This window comes from Cricetulus griseus, chromosome 3, assembly GCF_003668045.3.
Source record: "Cricetulus griseus strain 17A/GY chromosome 3, alternate assembly CriGri-PICRH-1.0, whole genome shotgun sequence".
In the NCBI taxonomy this organism is placed as follows: domain Eukaryota; kingdom Metazoa; phylum Chordata; class Mammalia; order Rodentia; family Cricetidae; genus Cricetulus; species Cricetulus griseus.
In genome coordinates this window covers 160992421-161010384 of record NC_048596.1, presented here as the reverse complement: position 1 = coordinate 161010384, position 17964 = coordinate 160992421, and the positions used below count along the sequence as shown (strand labels likewise).

Here is a 17964-nt window from a genome sequence, read left to right as displayed (position 1 = left end):
CCCTTAACGACAGCTTCCCTTCCCGCTGCCCGCAGCCCGCCGCTGCGCAGAACCATTCTCGCCCCGCCCCGTCCCCAACACACCGCGGGCGGCCTCTCTTCCCAAACCACGCGAGACTGGAAGTGGGCCAATCGAAAAGCCGCTGCCGGCCGAGGGCGGAGCTAGAGAGGGCGGGGCTCGGAAGGCTTCGTCACCTGACGGCGGGCAGCTCCGGCGGAGTAGACTCTGCTGCTTGCGGGTCCCCGGAGTCACCATGGTGAGTAAGAGGAAGCGGTGGGCCGGTGGGCTGCCCCCGCCGCGGCCCTCGCTTTCTGCCCGCGGAGGGAACCTTGCGGGCCGGGGAGGGGGCCGTCCATTCCGGTCGAGGCCCGTCCCGGCCGCGCTGGGCCTGCGGGAGAGGGCACGCGCGGAGGAAGGCCGCGCGCGAGTGGGCTGCGCTGGGCTGCGGTGGGCGGTGGCGCTGGATTCGCTCTTTGCCCCGAGACCGGGCGGCCTCTCTCAGGGGTGGCTTGGGCTGGCGGTTCCGGGCGCCGTGGAGGCCGCCTGCCCTGTGAGAGTCGTAGTCCCAGGTCTGCGGCGCCGAAGGTGGAGTTGGGGCTGTGATGAGCGTCTGAGCTTCGGGCTGGCGCTCTAGCTGGGACGCGCCCAGATGGTGCGTTTCCACCTTTGTGCTCGGCTTCCCTGCTAGAAAATCCCTCAGTGGAGCCGCAGCCGTCCGCCGGCCCTCCGCGACCCATGCATAGCCCCCGATCTTGCAGTGCCTGTCAGCGAATTCTAGGGACCTGTTCACGTGAGTTTCCCGACCATCAGGAAACCACTTTTCCTTTCTCGTCTGTTCATTGAGGACTCCAGCTCACTTGCTGAGAGCAGTCATTCTCCTTCGGGTTTCTCTGTGATGGTAGCAAGTCGTGCTGTGGCAGTAGTCTTATGAATGTGAGCTTCCTCAAAATTCGAATCCTGTCCATTTTCCACAGGGCACGTTGTCACTTGCCCCATGCTAGCTTGCATTCAATGTAATCTGCACTGAACGGATACTGGTTTTGGATGATGGTATGCTTATGTCCGTTTTAATTATTTCAATATCCATTTTTGCATTCAGAATTAATATATTTCAATTTAAGCGTGCTGATGGAAAAAAAAACAGTTTTAATTCTTTTTGTTGTTGATATTTTTGGAGTCGGGGCTGGAGATGATCTTGCTTGGCTCTGGCCAGCCTGGTATCCATGGTCCTCTGTTCCAGCTTGCTGAGTTCTGAGCTTTGGCACCCATAATTTGCTAATCTTTGATGTGCACTACTTTAATGTATTTTGTCTTACAAGATGATTTTTTCCTCTCAGAACTTTTGCAGTCAGGATTTTGTACATGACCAGTGTGACATTTAACTTCAGAGTTTGTTTTTTCATGAATTTGCTTTTTTCAACAATTACTATTGACATAGTGTCTTATTACATAGAGCATTTGAGGATACCTCCAGACGCCATTTATGTGCTTGGTGAACCAGGTTGGAGCATAGTTTTTCCTGTAAATTTTATTTGAAATGAAATGAAACCGACAGATCCTTTCTGTCATAGGCAGTTTTTATGATTTGAACAGGTACTCAGGCTGTAAGTCTCACTTTTGCATCTAGAAACAAGAGTTAATCTCACTGACACTTTACTCCTAGAAATAAGAGTTCAGTTCAACTAGCAAAACATCTGGGGGAGAAGACATGCTTCTGAAACATACTGTAGTACAGTACTTTGGGGTTATGATGAGAAAGCTATGTCAGGAGCTCAGGAAGACTTTGAGAGGTAACGTGAACAGATTTTGAAGAGATGGGCAAGAATTCTCAACATGGAGAAGAAAGAATATTGCTATTTAATGTTCATGGTGTACTTCATCATAAGACCTTCGGGGTATTGCTAAGTTAGTGTATGTATGGGATTCAAAGTGTAAGGTTTTTATTGTTTGCTTTTTTCTTTATGCAGTTCTGGAGATTGAACCCAAGACCCTCAGCCTGCTAGACACAAACTCCAACACAAACTCCCCAGCCCAAATTGTTTGAAACTCCATGTTTATTCATCATCCTTAATTCTCTTTGAAGTATTAATTTGTGCCTTATCACCAATTTTTAAATACCATTTTCATCAACATGGTCAAATTCCATGTATTTAAGGGATTAGTTTTTATTTTCCTATTGCTTTATGTTGTATTGTCTGTCACATTACATCTGCAGTTTAGAAGTGGAAAATTGACCAACCAATAGGTTCCAACAACCGGTAGAAGTAATTGCTTTCATTTAAAAAGGAATACACTAATAACCTAACGCTTATGAAGCTCTTATTACTTAGTTACACATTCAAAACTCTGTGTGTGCTATTTTATTTTTCTAGTCTAACCATAAATGTATGACTTCTTATAGCACATTTTATAGCTGCACAGTAGCCAAAGCTGGAAAAAACCCATATCTCTATAGGTGAGTGAATCAGTGCATGTGTATATAAATATATATATATATATATATATATATATATTTATCTGTACACATACATGCATATATATATATATATTTACATACATATACACACATACAGTCTTTAAAAGGAAAATTCTGACAAATACTTTTATACAGATGAACCTTGGATATAACTCTAAATGAAATAAGCCAGACACAAAAGGAAAAATGTGGGCTGGAGAGATGGCTCAGCAGTTAAGACTATTCTTCCAGAGGACCTGAGTTCGATTCCCAGCAACTACATGGTGGCTCACAACCACCTTGAATGAGATCTGGTGCCCTCTGCTGGCATGCAGGCAGAAGACAGTATACATAAAAAAAAAATAAAATCTTAAAAAAAAAAAAAAAGGAAAAATGTTGTGTAATTCCATGTATGTAAGGTACTTATAGTAGTAAAATTGCTTATTTGAGGGATATTGGGGTGTATGGAAGAGTTGGTAACTTCAATGGGTTTAGTTTCCATTTAGAAAGATGAAAATATTTTGGAGATGGAATGTGATGGTTATTGTACAGCACACTATGTGTAGTAAATCTTACTGTTATAAGGTTATTAGAACTGGAGAGTGGCTTAGCAGTTACAAGCATTTACTCTTGCTGGAGATCCAAGTTCAGTACCCTTATTGGGTGGCTCATAGCTGCCCTAAACTCCAGCTCTCTGTGATCCTACACACTGTTCTGGTTTCTGTGGGCACACACTTGCACATGCCCCCCCACAGACATATACATACATACATACATACATACATACATACATACATACATAATACATACATACAATTAAAAATGATAAATCTTAAAAGTCCTGTATCACTGCTCCTAAGTTGACCTTGAGTAAATTCTGTTGCATTTAGATGCAGAGAATATATATACACACATATACATACATATACACATATATGCACACACATAGACATGGAGATTGATTTACCAAAGTACTTAGAGGACTAACCAATGTATAGTAAATTTCATTGAGTTTGAGTCTGGGAATATGGCTAACATGGGAGTGTCTGCCTAGCATATGTGAAGCCCTCAGGTTCTAGTCACAGAATCATATAAACCAGGACAGATGGCATGTGCTTGTAATCTCACACTAGGGACATAGAGACAGGAAGATCAGAAATTCAGGGCCATCCTCAGCTACAAAGTGAGTTCAAAGCTAGCTCAAACTACATGAGACCCTATTATTTTTCATTCATTTGTAATCTTTTTTTTTTTTTTTTTAAGCTTTGTTTTGTTTTTGGTCTTTCTTTTCTTTTTAAGAGGGTTTTTCTCTGTAGCTGGGGCTGGCCTTGAATTTGTAATGTTCAACCTCCTGGAGGCTGAAATTATTGGCATGAGTCACTATGCCTAATTTAAGTCTGAATCCTAAATGCTACCGTCCTTTTTACTTCTGAAAAAAGCATTTTATGCTAATATTTCTCCTGTATAAATTAATGTTTCTTTGAAGTTAAGACACTTGCTTTCTTTGAAGTTAATTTATAGTTAAAATAAGTATTTTAATTAAAAAATTAATGATGTGTATGTATGTTCATATGTGCATGTAAATGCAGGTGCCTGTGGAGGCCAGAGGTGTTTGGATTCTCTGGAGCCAAAGTCATAGCTGGTTGTGAGCCACCTAGTATGTGGGTGCTAGGAATTGAACTCAGGTCTTCTGCAAGAGCACTGAGCACTCTTAACCACTGGGCTATCCCTTCAGCCCTTTATTTATGATTTTGGAAAAGAAATAATTGTGGGAAAACTCACTTTACTAGTTTATTAGCAAAAGCAGTACCGGGAAGTGCATGGCATTGCTCATTACTCAGTTTTTTCTTTCTTTATCTGAAATTGAACCAGGACAAAGTTTTCAACCCAAAATTAAATCAAGACAAAAGCTCTTAGGTTTTATAAACTATTGTATTTCAGAAGTGGATTTTTTCCTGCTGATTAATCTTAATGAAGTATTTTGGTTGTCTTAGATTTGAAACATGAAGTTTTACTTGCATGTTTATGTGTAAATCCTTCTACCTTTTCTAATTGATTACATAGAGAGGTACTTTTTCTCTGGTCAGTCTTAAAAATTTTTAGTGAAATTTACATAAAATACACAAGTCATTGGGTTTTGACACATTCCCTTTTATTTCAAAATGTTTTCATTACCTCAAAAGAAAGTTCTGTACTCAGTAATTGGTGATTTGCTCACCTTTCCTCCTCTAAATTAGTAATCCGTTTAAGGTAGTTCATATAAATGGAGTCTTATTTGTGTCAGACTTCTTTCATTTGGTGTAATGTTGTCTAGATTTTTCATATAGTATGCATGTTTCAATACTAGAGACCTACTGTGTATATTTACTAAGTATCCATTAATCTGGTTAGTTTTTTTTTTTTAATCAGATATATGATCTGAAAGGTCTAGAATCAGTTCATCTCTGCAGTGAACATTAATGAAGTACACATGGTGTATACTGAATCTCAAACTTGTGGTTATATATAATTACATTGTTAGGCATGCTGTGGTAGTAATGTAAACATGGTGTTATTTAACATGAAATATTGGTTAATTCTACTTGACAGGGAAAATGAGTTCATTTTGCAAGTGGTTTTGCTGATGGTGACATGGAGCAGTAGTTTCACTTTGTTCTTTTTTGCTGTCTATTTGAAATAGTAGGTTTTTGAGACCATCTTTACCATTTTCTATTGTAAGTCACTAACAATTCCAACTATTTTATTTCCAAGTTGTTTAGCTTTTGTTATAAGGGAAGGGTCTGTGTTCTTATAAATGTATTTCTTGGTGAAAAAGTAGGTTAAAATGTAGTTGAGAGTAGTTGAGAAGGAAATAGAAGTTCTTAAAAATTTGGATTATGCTAGATTTATAATAGCTTGGCTTTGCAGCTATGCTTCAGTTGGGTGTAGAGCATATTAACAGAACATAGCTGTAAACTGCCACCACAGGTTTCTTTGAAGCCAGATAATATTTATTTATTCATTGCTTATTTTGAGACAGTCTTACTGTGTAGCCCTATCCTGGAACTCACTGTGTAGACCAGGCTGGCCTCTTAACTCACAGAGATCTACCTGCCTCTGCCTCCCATGTGCTGGGACTAAAGGCATATGTTTTCATACCAGGCTGAGCTCAGAATTTTTGAGTCAGTTTAATTGACAAATTAGATATGGAGCTGGATGAACCATGTAGAAAATGACTATGGCTAGAACTACAGAAATGACTCCTTTTTTTTTTTTCCCCTTTGGCTAGGAGAAAGTGCTTATGAGCCACTAATGAAAGTGTTTTAAAAATGTTCATTTCAGCCTACAACACAGCAGTCACCCCAGGATGAGCAGGAAAAACTCTTGGATGAAGCCATCCAGGCTGTGAAGGTTCAGTCATTCCAGATGAAAAGATGCCTGGTAAGAATGGAAGTGTGAGAAATACAGTGATACAGTGCAGATTCCTAAGCAAGCATCTCATTTCTAAAGCTGCCTAACATCACTGCTTTTGGTCCATCTAATCACCACCAGCAACTGTCTCAAATTCATCTGTGCTTAGCACTGTTCATATGTTTGAACAGAGAGCCCTACTTCTTTGAATTGTATGTATGCCTAGTGACTGTAAATGCAGGGGAAGTTACACGTTGCCATATTAGTTACATATTGACACATTAGCATGTAACCCAAATATCTGACCCTCTTTGGTTTTCTATCTTAGACCTGAGAAAAACTTAATATTAATGGGTGTTCAGTAAATACTTTATAAATTAATGTATTTGAATGCCTCAATTTGAATTATTCAGTTATGTTTTTTCCTGTGAGTATCCTGGGAACTTTTGAACATGTACTTTTATTGTAGGAACTAGCTTAAAAATTACACTTAAAGATACATGTGGTTGTGTTGCCTTCTGGAGGCAGAAGAGGACTGAGAACTTGAAGCCAACTCCGATTTACATGAGATCCTTAAAACATGTAAACAAAAATTACACATGCCTCTGTTTATATGTTCTTATATTCTAAAAATATTAATACTTTGCATAGGTCCTTTATATACTATGTGTTAACATCCAAAGAATTGAACCAAATAGACAGGTACTTTAAGCTATAAGTTGCTAGAGTGATGATATTTTAAAGTGTCTTATGTTTCATGTATGTATGTGGTATTTGTGTATTTGTGCATGTTCGTTGAGCCCAGAGGCTGGTGCCAGGTGTTTTCTTCAGTTGCTCTCCATCTCATTGACAATTTCAGTCTTAATTTTGGTTATTTTTGTGCTCCATTACCCTTTCTCACTCTGCCTTCTTTCCTCCTCTCCCTCCTACTTTGATGTTGTTTTTCCCCCACTGAGTTTAATTATGTAGATTTACCTGACTGAGTCAGGGGTTATATCCCAGAACATGAGCAGCTTGTCAGCTACGCTACTGAAGGAAATGGCATACTGTCTCCCATTAAAAGCTCACAGTCCCTCAGTGAACAGTGGAACCTAGGAGCCCTTTCCGCAAGCAGGGTGAAACAGATAGATCAAATATTGAGCAGGTATCCATAGCTGCAGTGAGTTTGGTGGCCATATTAGTGTCACAAGACACTCCTCGCCAACTTCTACTCTTACATTCTTTTCACACTCTTTTGAGATGTTCTTTGAGCCTTGAGGACAAGGTGGGACATTCCACAGTCACTTTGGCCAGTTGTGAGTGTCTGTATTAACCTCCCTCCACCTTTAAAAGAAATTTTACTGATGAAGGTAGAGAACTGTGCTAATCTATAAGTATAATTGTAAGTATTTAGAAGGCAGTTTGATACTGTTTAGCAAAATAGTAGTAGTAGGTTTTCTCCAAGAATCTGTTCCCTTCCAGCTGGCTTTTTATTTTTTTTAAATGTGTATGAGTGTTTTATTTGCCTGTATGTGTATGTACCTGTGTGTACCTGGTGCTTGTGGAGATGAGAAGAGGACATCTGATCCCCTGGAGTTATGTATGGGTTTGAGCTACCATGTAGGTGCTGGGAACTTGTACAAGAGCAACAAATTCTCTTAACAGCTACAGTCATGAATTTTTGAGGTTATAGTACTGTCTGGAGAGGTCCTTAAATCCAATTAAGAAGTGGTTAGTTACTCCTATAACATTACCAGTGGGCACATCTTGCCAGGCTGGTCATTATCGTAGTTGCTTCAAGGGTTCCCATCTGGGTAAGACTATTGATAATTTTCTTCTCCTAATAGTTTACTAGGAAAGGTAGCCAGTTGAGAGGATGCTTTCTGTTCAGTTATAGCTTGGTTTTCCCAAGTACTGCAGCCAGAGTTTGTGGTCTCTTCAGTAGTGGAGCCTTATCAAGTTCTGGTAGAAAGAACAGAGCAATGGCAATACCCTGTATTGTTTTGGGGACATCTGGGACCTCTCTGACCACCATTCATAGGAAGATATCCTATACCTAGTTTAGAATTTTTGTTTAATAACCTGTGGCTTCTGGGAGGAACATTATATTCCTCTGTAGGGTATCCCAGTTAAACTATAAATTACATATTCTTATATAAGCTTATAAATAATAGGTTACCATATGGCTTCTTCATACAACCTTAGTGGTAGCTCTTCCTCTACCCTTCTCTCCTGTCCTCTCCCTTTACTCAGTGGTTCTCAACCTGTGGATCACAACTCCTTAAGGATCGAACAACCTTTTCATGGGAGTCTCCTAAGACCATCAGAAAGCACAGCTGTTTACATTATAATTCAAACTTACAGTTATGAAGTAGCAACAAAAATAATTTTATGGTTGGGGTCACTACAACATGACAAACTGAATTAAAAGGTCACAGCATTAGGAAGGTTTAGAACCACTGCCTTATGTAAATCTTCCCTTACTATTTCCTTTACATTTAGATACCATTTTGTTCTACTGTCCCCCTATCCTTAAGGCCTTTCTGCCTTCTGCTCCCTTCACTCCCCCCACCACTGCTCTAAAGTCCCTTCCTAGTTTCTTAGTTTCTATAGGTGTTCCTAGTTGAACCTAAGTCCTGACACCACCTAGGTCATGATGGCAGCGAATTCCTAGGCCTTTGCACATTACCTGGCTTCAGATCATGACTGCTGCTGGGGCCCTAAGTCCTGATTTTCCTCTCTAATCTCAGAGCATGGCCGACAACAGCAGGGTCCTAAGTACCATTGGCCCTTCCCTCTCTTTCCATCTTACTTTTCGAGATGCTATGACTGAGCCTGTAGCTCAGTGATTATACTAGACTGTTCAGCTCCAGGGATCTGCTGTGTGTCCCTCTTTATGGAGGATTACATATGTGTGCTGCTGAATGCCAACTTCTACCTGGTGGTGGGGATCCAAATGCATGCCCTTATACTTGTGCAGGAAGCATTTTACTCTCAGCGCTATCCCCCTAGCCCTGTTTCTTACATGTTCTAAAGCTCAATATTCTCTTATGTCTTGACTCTCCCTTTACTCTGTTTTGACTTTCTTATAGATAAAATTCAGAAAGAAAAGTAAATGATTGGAATAGAAAACCAAGTTTTTCTCTTGCTTGTTTCTCTTTCTGAGCATTAATGATGTTTCTTACTGTGTCTCAAAGACTGATCCGTGAGTGAAGTAGGGATACCTATGGTGGTTATAAAGCTTTGAAGAACACAGTTACTTCCATGTATAGTCATTACAGAAGCTGCATAGAGCCTCAAGTTCTTTGACAAAGCCATTGTTAGGATACTTGCTGAAGAAATTTAGCATGCCTACTCTCTGACTGCAGGTCAAATGTGAACTCTTGGAACTAGTTTCCTAGTCTCTAGAGGGTGAGAAGTTTGAAGCTATTCTGTGAAACATACAGTCTTAGTTACAGAAGCTTTGCAAGCTTTGGAGCCCTGGTGAAGAATTAGGCTTTTTTTTTTCTTCCCCCAGTAAGGAGAGATTAGTGAAGTTGATTTTTATGTGACTAAAATAAGTACTGTATACTCTTAAAACTATATAACAGATCTTTGGCTAAATACAACCAAGATAAGTGTTTAGTTAAATTAAGCATTTTTATCAATTCTCTTGCTATTTCTGTAGGACAAAAACAAGCTGATGGATGCTCTGAAACATGCCTCAAATATGCTTGGAGAACTCCGAACTTCTATGTTATCACCAAAGAGCTACTATGAACTTTGTATCTTTTGAATGTTGAAGGATAAACATTTGGGCCATATTTATTTCTTGATAAGGCCCCCTTTGTTATAGTTTCTAGAATTAAGGAAAAGTGAGAGGAGAACTCTTGAAAGTGGGAGGGCCTCCAAGGAGGAACTATAATTTTATTTTTTAAGATTTATTTTCCTTTATGTGTATGAGTGTCTCATGTATGTGCACTACACTCATGACTAGTGCCTGCAAAGGCCAGAAGAGGGCATCAGATCCCTTGGAACTCCAGCCCAGGACCTCTGGGAGAGCCGCCACCCCCCTCTCCCTGATGTCTTAGCCCAGACTAACTTTAAACTCACAGCAGTCCTGCCTCAGCCTCCTGAGTACTACAGGTTATAGGTATAAACTATCAGCTATCATGCCTAGCTTTTGTGTTTTCCTTGTTAAAAATTTTTGGAGTCAATTATTCTATTATTTTTTAGACCAAATAGTCCTCTTTCAGAGTACCCTTTTTATAAGCATTAATCTCTCCCCATCTTTTTTTTTTTCTTTCTTTCTTTTCAGTGTTGGCTATTCACCTTAGTTTTAGGCAGGCAGTCTTGCAATTGAACTAAATCCATACCTGTATGCTTAAGTTTCTCCAAATAGATTGCTCTTATGTCTTAATTTTTGAAAAATATTGAGGCTATTAAGTGGCAATTGTTTTCTGGATTTTGTTTTTATTTTTGAGGTAAGATCTTGCTGTGTAGCTTTGCTTGGCCTCTTAACTCACAGTGACCCTCTTGCATATGCCTGTTGTGTGCTGGTATTACAGGTGCATGCCACCATGCCTGGCAGTCCTCCCCCTTTTTAAGATGATGAGACTCTTCTTGAATTCTTGGGTTCAACTGATCCTCTGTCTCCAGCCTCCCAAGTAACTGGGAATTTTTTTCAGTCAGTTTGTTGTGGTGTAGCCCAGGCTGACTTTGACCTCACTATCCTCCTGCCTGAGTGCTGGTTTCAGCTGTGTGCTACTACACCAGCTTAGAAACTTTATAAATTGATTTTTATGTGTATGACTATTTGCCAATATGTATTGTATTGTATTATATTGTATCACATGTGTGCTGGTGCCAGGGTGGTCAGAAGAGGGAATGAGATTCCCTGGAACTGGAGTTATCCATGGTTGTCAGCCATTGAGTGGGTACTAGCAATTGAATCCAAGTGCTCTGCAAGAGCAGCAGGTGTTTTAAACTGCTGAACCATCTCTACAGCCCAGCAACTCTTTATCTTAAAGGAATAAAAGCCTTTAAACATTTATTCATTATTGAAAGCTTAAGTGTGGGTTTTCTTTTAAACTCATTATCCTGTAGCTGCAGCCTTATGGGTAGCTGGGATTATAGGCATGCATTCTATGCCAGGAATCTGAAAGTGTGTGCAGTTTTTTTGCTGTTGTTTTTGTTTTGATGGTGGTGGAAATTGAACACAAGGCCTTTCTCATGAGAGGTAAATGCTGGCACCCCTGAGCCATATCATTAGCCCTGCCCAATAGTTTATTCTGACAAGTAGTTGTGGAGTTGTTTTTTTATTGATTTTACCTTTATTCTTAATCCTTAATCATAATTAAAAGATATGGCTATTTCTGATGAACTGCACTACTTGGAGGTCTATCTGACTGATGAGTTTGCTAAAGGAAGAAAAGTGGCAGATCTCTATGAACTTGTACAGTATGCTGGAAACATTATTCCAAGGCTGTAAGTAATTAAAGTCTTTTATATCTACACTTTCGAGGCTTTGTGTTGGTCAATATAGTAGCCAGTGAAGTCTTATCTGATGAACAATTATTGTTAAAAACTCATTGTTGCATTTCTTGCCTTGAGTAGTATCTTTTTTCTGTTTGGAACTCTCTCTTTTTTCAGATAGCATCTCATTGCTTTGAATTGATGATCCTCTGGCTCAGTCTCCCAAATGCTGGGGATACAGGTGTGAGACACCATGAGTAGCCAGCATTGGCTTTATTAAAAAGACAGATATGGTGGCATATGCCTCTAAATCCAGCATTTGGAGGCAGAGGCATTGCTGCAGGTTGAAGGGCAACCTGGTTTGCATAACAAGTATCCAAGTCTGCTGGTGATATATAGTGAGAAAGAGCAGGTGTGTGTATGGGAGAATCAAAAAAAGGAAAAAAAAATCAGTAGTAGTTCCCACAAGCAGCCATGGTTACCATAGTCTAAAGATTTTAAATAGGAAAATCCTAGAAGTAATTAAGTTTAAAATTGTGCGCTATTCTAAGTAGCCTGTTTAAACTTTTTATTGTTCCCCTGGGGGATGTGAATCTTCCTTTGTTGAGCACACTGTATGTGTTATCTACCCTTTAGTCTCTTAGCAGCCATCTTGTTGGAACAGCTGTGCTGGTGAGATAGCCAGTGCTACCTCAGCTTCACTCACCTTACTTTATCTCATTGTAGTCTGGTATCATCATCTCACATCATTGCAGTGATGATGGATACAGAATAGTAAGATAGAGAAAGGAGAGACAGTCACTGAAGTCATCTTTTATTACAACTTACTGCTGCAGCTATTGTGTTAGTTACTGTGGTTTGTCACCTTGACTAATTCATCAACTCATAAATGTGTGTGTACAGGGGAAAATAATGATACCCACTAGCTTCAGTTTCAGTATCAACTAGGGTTCTTGGATTGTAGTGTTCATGGCTAAGAGGAACTGACACTGGGATCAGTCGGTGATACTATTTTTTAAGTACTTTTAGTAGTTATATTAAAAGTCAGATGATTTTCTCCCCATAAACAATACTGTTGAAGACAACATAGGTTTTGTATTGATTATTTAATATGTTTGTAGTGTTTAGACACACTCAAATTTTCACATACTATGTCTCTAATCAAATGTATTTTTTTCTCCTAGTTATCTGTTGATCACAGTTGGAGTTGTATATGTCAAGTCATTTCCTCAATCCAGGAAAGATATTTTGAAAGATTTGGTAGAAATGTGCCGTGGTGTGCAGCATCCACTGAGGGGTTTGTTTCTCCGAAATTATCTTCTTCAGTGTACTAGGAACATTTTACCTGATGAAGGAGAGCCAGCAGAGTAAGTAGCCCTGGTTTACTTGTAGAGTTGTTGTTTCTTTTTTCCCATAATAAATGTCCAAAAATTGTAGAAAAGTATACAGAAATAAGAACATAAGTATCAGTATTTTTCCCATTCAAATTCGTGTAGCATTTTGTGTCTAGATTTTCATTGAGATATAGAACTAATCACTATGGTATGAGGCAAAATGTACTCACTCATTCAAATATTTCTTTGGAAAAATTCTTTGGATTAGAATCTGCTTTTTTAAAATTTAATATTTATTTTGTTTTGAGGTAGGATTTTGCTACGTAGCCTCAAGTGGCTGCAACTCTCTAGGCCAGGCTGGCCTCTCAAATGGTGGGATTACAGGCATCTAACATAGTTTAGAACATTTTCTCATTATATTATATATCTTTGTAAGTATTGCTTTTAAAGGTGTTAACTAGTGAAAAATAATAATTTATGGAGACCTCTGTTTTGTTTATGTCCTCTATTCTAACATTAAAATCCATGACACTTTTTTCTTGCAGCAATGGCAGACTGTCAGCTAGGTGTAGTCAACTTTTTATGTGATGGGTCCATAGATTGAACTTACTTAGTTTGTCTATATTTTAAGTTTCTAAGACAAGGAAATCAGTAGATGTTAATATCTGCATCAACCCATTTAACAGTATATTATTGTGTGTGTGATGATGCATATGTGTGGGAACGTGTGCCATAGTGAGTATATGGAGGTCAGAGGGTAACTTTATGGAATTGGTTCTTTTCTTCTGCCTTTAACATGGGTTCTGGGGAACCAAATTCAGACCACCAGGTTTGCATGACAAGTGCCTCTACCCTTTGAAACACCTCACACCTTTTATTTTGAAACAGTGTCACTGTATAACTCATGTTTGCCTTGAGCATGTCATCCTCTTGCCTTTGCCTCCCAAATGCCCGTATTACAGGCATATGTCACAATGCAAAGGATCATTTACTTTAAATATTATTATAAAGCAATGTGTGACCACAAAGTAAAACCATACTGAAAAGATTTAGTGGAATATAGAGAGGATGCTTCTATTTTTGCTTTATTATAATTTGACTTTGAATTTTAAACACTAGGTAAGTCAGTTAAATATTTCAAAATAAAGTACCTTCTCTTGGACGATGTAGAATAATAAGGTTATGGTGTCTTTCTTCATAAAGCTTATATTTCATTTGAAGCCAAAATATTCAACAATAAAACAGCAGTTATTAATATACCCTAAATGTCAAATTTTGGAGTCTTTTGTATTTATTTAACCAGTAGGCTTTTATTGGACATTAATTCTGTCTGGGTATGAAAAGATTCAGCTGTATTTGAATTCTTTTGTTTTTTGTTTTTCCCCTACAATTTTTCTGTGTAGCCCTGGCTGTCCTGGAACTCTATAGACCAAGCTGGCCTGTAACTCACAGAGATCTACCTGCCTCTGCCTCTAAAGTGCTGGGATTAAAGGTGTGCGCCATCACAACCTGGCTGAGGTTGAATTCATTATGGTGGGAGCTGGAAGGAGTCATGTTCAGCAGTGCAGTGCCCTCCATATTGACGGCTCTTCAGTGGTGTTTGAGTTCTTTCTAAGAAATGCAGTAGCTAAAGAGTAATATAAGCTGCCAGCACCAAGTTAAGCCCTATAATTCTCTCTTAAAAAATGGGTTGCTTCCAGATTTGCTTGTCATTACAGGGGCCATGCTAACCCCTGTACTGTTCCACTTTTAGCATGTGTGCTGCCAAACTGAGCATATCTCTTTGTAATTTAGTGGGTGAGTTGCTCACTTGTAAGACCAAGTCCAACAAGCTCAGAATAGGGAGTCATGGGAGGTGATTTGCCCTCTTAACACGTATTGTGTTCTCCCCCAGTATTTATTTTTTTTAATGCCAGAATCTGTTCTTGAAATTCAACACTAAGCCAATGAAATGAATTTGAGGGTGGCTTTTTGAAGTATGAATATTTGTGGGAATAAGGAAGTAAATGGAGGAGGAGTAAATCGATCCTGTCACATATAAAAATTTTCTTAACTTTTTCTTGGCAGTGAAGAAACAACTGGTGATATCAGTGATTCTATGGATTTTGTACTACTCAACTTTGCAGAAATGAACAAACTCTGGGTGCGGATGCAGCATCAAGGACATAGCCGAGATAGAGAAAAAAGAGAACGAGAGCGACAAGAACTGAGAATTTTAGTGGGAACAAATCTGGTGCGCCTTAGTCAGTTGGAAGGTGTAAATGTGGAACGTTACAAACAGGTTCTTACCTTTTCATTGTCACCTTACATTGTATAATATGAACTGAAATCTTACCTTAAAAATATTTTTGTTAAATGTTAAATTGAAAAATATTTTTAACTGTTTTTTACTTTAAAAGACCTAGTAAAAAGTACTACCGTGTTTATGGGTTGGAGAGTCAGTATTGTCAAGGTAGCAGTTTTTCTTATATCAATGATTTAGTGCAATCTCAGTCATATCTCCCTCTGTTTACTTGTTTTAAAAGTCAACAAACTGACTGTAAAATATGTGAGAAAGAGCAGAGAACCTATAATACCCACAGCAGTTTTGAAAGAGTAGGACAAAGGGGGGAAAAGTAATTTCACTGAAGTGTGGAGGTAGTTTGTGGTATTGACACATACCAGTGGAGAGATGCATAAAAGGAAATTGACGAAAACAGACACAAGTCATTGAAGGGGAATAAAGTAGGGATCAGCATACTTTTCTAAAAACATTTCTAAAAAAACATCGTGTATGGATTTTTTGCCTACGTGTGTGTTTGTGTTCCACATGTGTGCCTGTGTCCAAAGAGGCCAAAATAGGGTGTCAAATGCCCTGGAACTGGAGTTACAGATGGTTGTGAGCCACCATGTGGGTTCTCTAGAAGAGCATCCAGTGGTTTTAACAGCTTCCAAAAACTTTTCCTGCAAAAGGCTAGATGGCATGTATTTTTGAGCTTTGAAAGTAATTAGTTATAACTAGTAAACCAGATGGCTGTAGGCCAAAAGCAGCCAAAACGTTAGGAAAATGAGTAGGGCAGGGCTTGGTCCCATTAAAATTTTAGAGTATAGCTCAGTGGTGTGGCTTCTATTTAACATGCTTAAGGTTCTGGATTTGGATCCATAGCACCAAAAATACAAAACAAAACAAAAAACCTCCCCCAAATTTAGTGAGAGAATTAGATTTACCAGTCCCTGGATCAGATAGTCCATTGTCGACCTCACATTGACCTTTCTTTTTCCCTCTCCCTGTTCCCTGACAGTCTTAAGTAGTTCAAGCTGTCCTCCAGCTCATTGTGTAGTCAAGGATGACCTTGAACTTCTGCTCCTCCTGAGTGTACTTGAGGGTTGGGATTACTATTGCATCTGTTCTCTGTGGTGCTGCGTTATCAAATCCAGGGATTTATGCATGCTAGAGATTTACTCTGCTAACTGAGCTACATCTTTAGCCTTGCACTCCAGTTAATTTTTGTGAAGGTTCAACAGCAACCTCCTTATTTGTTTGTTTGCTTGTTTATTGGTTTTTTGAGACAGGGTTTGTCTCTCTGTAGCCTTGGCTATACGGGAGCTTACTGTGTAGACCAGGATGGCCTTAAACTCACAGACATCTGCTTCCTTAGAGTTGGATTAAAGGCATATGCTACTATGGCTGCCCAGGGCAACCTTCTTAATAAATGAGTTGATTATCCACTTATGTGTAAACAAAAAACTTTTTAAGTCTGAGCCATTGCTCACACTGTGTAGGAACTAGAAAAGTTGACCAGAGACTTATATATAATCTAAATGTACTAGAAGAGAGCACAAGAGAAATCTTCATGGTTTTGGATTGTGTGAAGACTTGTTAGGACATGCAAAAAAAAAAAATGCACAAACTATCTAAAAAGCCTTTTTATATAATTTTTTATATTTAAAAATAAGCTAATTTTTAAAGTTGAACATAGACGTGTAGATGAGAGCAATATTAAATACACTAGCTCAGTGTGTTACTAGAAGAGTAGTTTGGGATTTTCAAAATGATTTTTAACTTACTTTTTTTTTTTTTTTTTTGCTGTTTTCAGATTGTTTTAACAGGCATTTTGGAGCAAGTTGTGAATTGTAGAGATGCCTTGGCTCAAGAATATCTCATGGAGTGTATTATTCAGGTAAGTAAGAACATTCATTCCTTAAAAGGATTTTTTTATTAATTTTCATTGTTTGGAGAAAAAAAAGCCATAGGCCCAAGTGGAGGCCTGACTTCAAGGCCAGCTTGCCAGTGTGCCTAGACCATGTCTCAGAAAACCTAGAAGAAAATCTTTTCCTGAATAAAAAATTTACTTCGGCAATTTCCATTCCTAAACTTGGTCTTTGTATTAACAGTTTGTTTTGTTTTGTTTCCCAAAAAAAGTAGGAAAATAATCTTGAGTTTTCTAGGTCTTTCTGGACTTAATTTTAGTTGTATACTGTTAATAGAATATTTCTGGTTTTGATTTTAATTATCTAAGATTAAATTATTTTTTATAAATAATGACTTTATGTATGATTTATAAGATCAGGATATTTTATTTTTTATTTATTTAGTTTTGGTTTTTCAAAACAGGGTTTCTCTGTGTAGTCCTGGCTGTCCAGGAACTTACTCTGTAGACCATGCTGGCCTGGGACTCACAGAGATCTGCCTGCCTCTGCCTCCCAAGTGTTGGGATTAAAGGTGCATTCCACCACTGCCCAGCAAGATCAGAATATTTTATGAAGTATTTTTTTTTTTGCTTTATTGATGAATCATTGTCTGGTTTAGGTTTTTCCTGATGAGTTCCATCTCCAGACTTTGAATCCTTTTCTTAGAGCCTGTGCTGAGTTACACCAAAATGTAAACGTGAAGAACATAATCATTGCTTTAATTGACAGGTAAGACTGTTCAACACTGTCAGAACATTTTCATGAGTTTTGTTTCTGTTATGCCTTTACTGCTGATTTTGCTATAAATATATTTATATTACAAATATAAATATATTTAGCTATATATAAATATAGCTATTTATGTCTGGTTAGTGTTCGCCTGATTTAGGTGTGAAAACTTAACTCTTCATTTGAAGGTGTATGGAGGTGCTATTTTAAGTTGGTTTTTTTAAATGTAGCCCAGGCTGTGTCAAACTCACTATGTACTTGAGGTGGCCTTGAATTTCTGATTCTTTTGTCTTATTTCAAGTGTTGGGTAGGGATTAGACATGAGCCACCATACCTGGTTTACAATGAGTATCTTTAATCTGTTTAACTGATATGTAGACATTATTGTACAGACCTTTCCTTGAATCTTAGGAATTTAAAGTTCATTGAAGAGCAGAATTCCTCACAATTATA

At 38.5% G+C, this 17964-nt stretch overlaps 1 protein-coding gene across 1 annotated transcript in view; it reads left to right on the top strand.

The window, feature by feature from the left end:
• Window positions 1-7: 7 nt before the first annotated feature.
• Vps35 (VPS35 retromer complex component) overlaps window positions 8-17964 on the top strand; it is a 35133-nt gene continuing 17176 nt past the window's right edge. The window contains exons 1-8 of the mRNA XM_027406313.2: window positions 8-256; window positions 5777-5875; window positions 9492-9588; window positions 11167-11290; window positions 12463-12645; window positions 14680-14893; window positions 16689-16772; window positions 17402-17511. Coding sequence (XP_027262114.1) covers window positions 254-256; window positions 5777-5875; window positions 9492-9588; window positions 11167-11290; window positions 12463-12645; window positions 14680-14893; window positions 16689-16772; window positions 17402-17511 — 914 coding nt within the window. The 5' untranslated portion in view covers window positions 8-253. The remainder of the gene's footprint in view (window positions 257-5776; window positions 5876-9491; window positions 9589-11166; window positions 11291-12462; window positions 12646-14679; window positions 14894-16688; window positions 16773-17401; window positions 17512-17964) is intronic.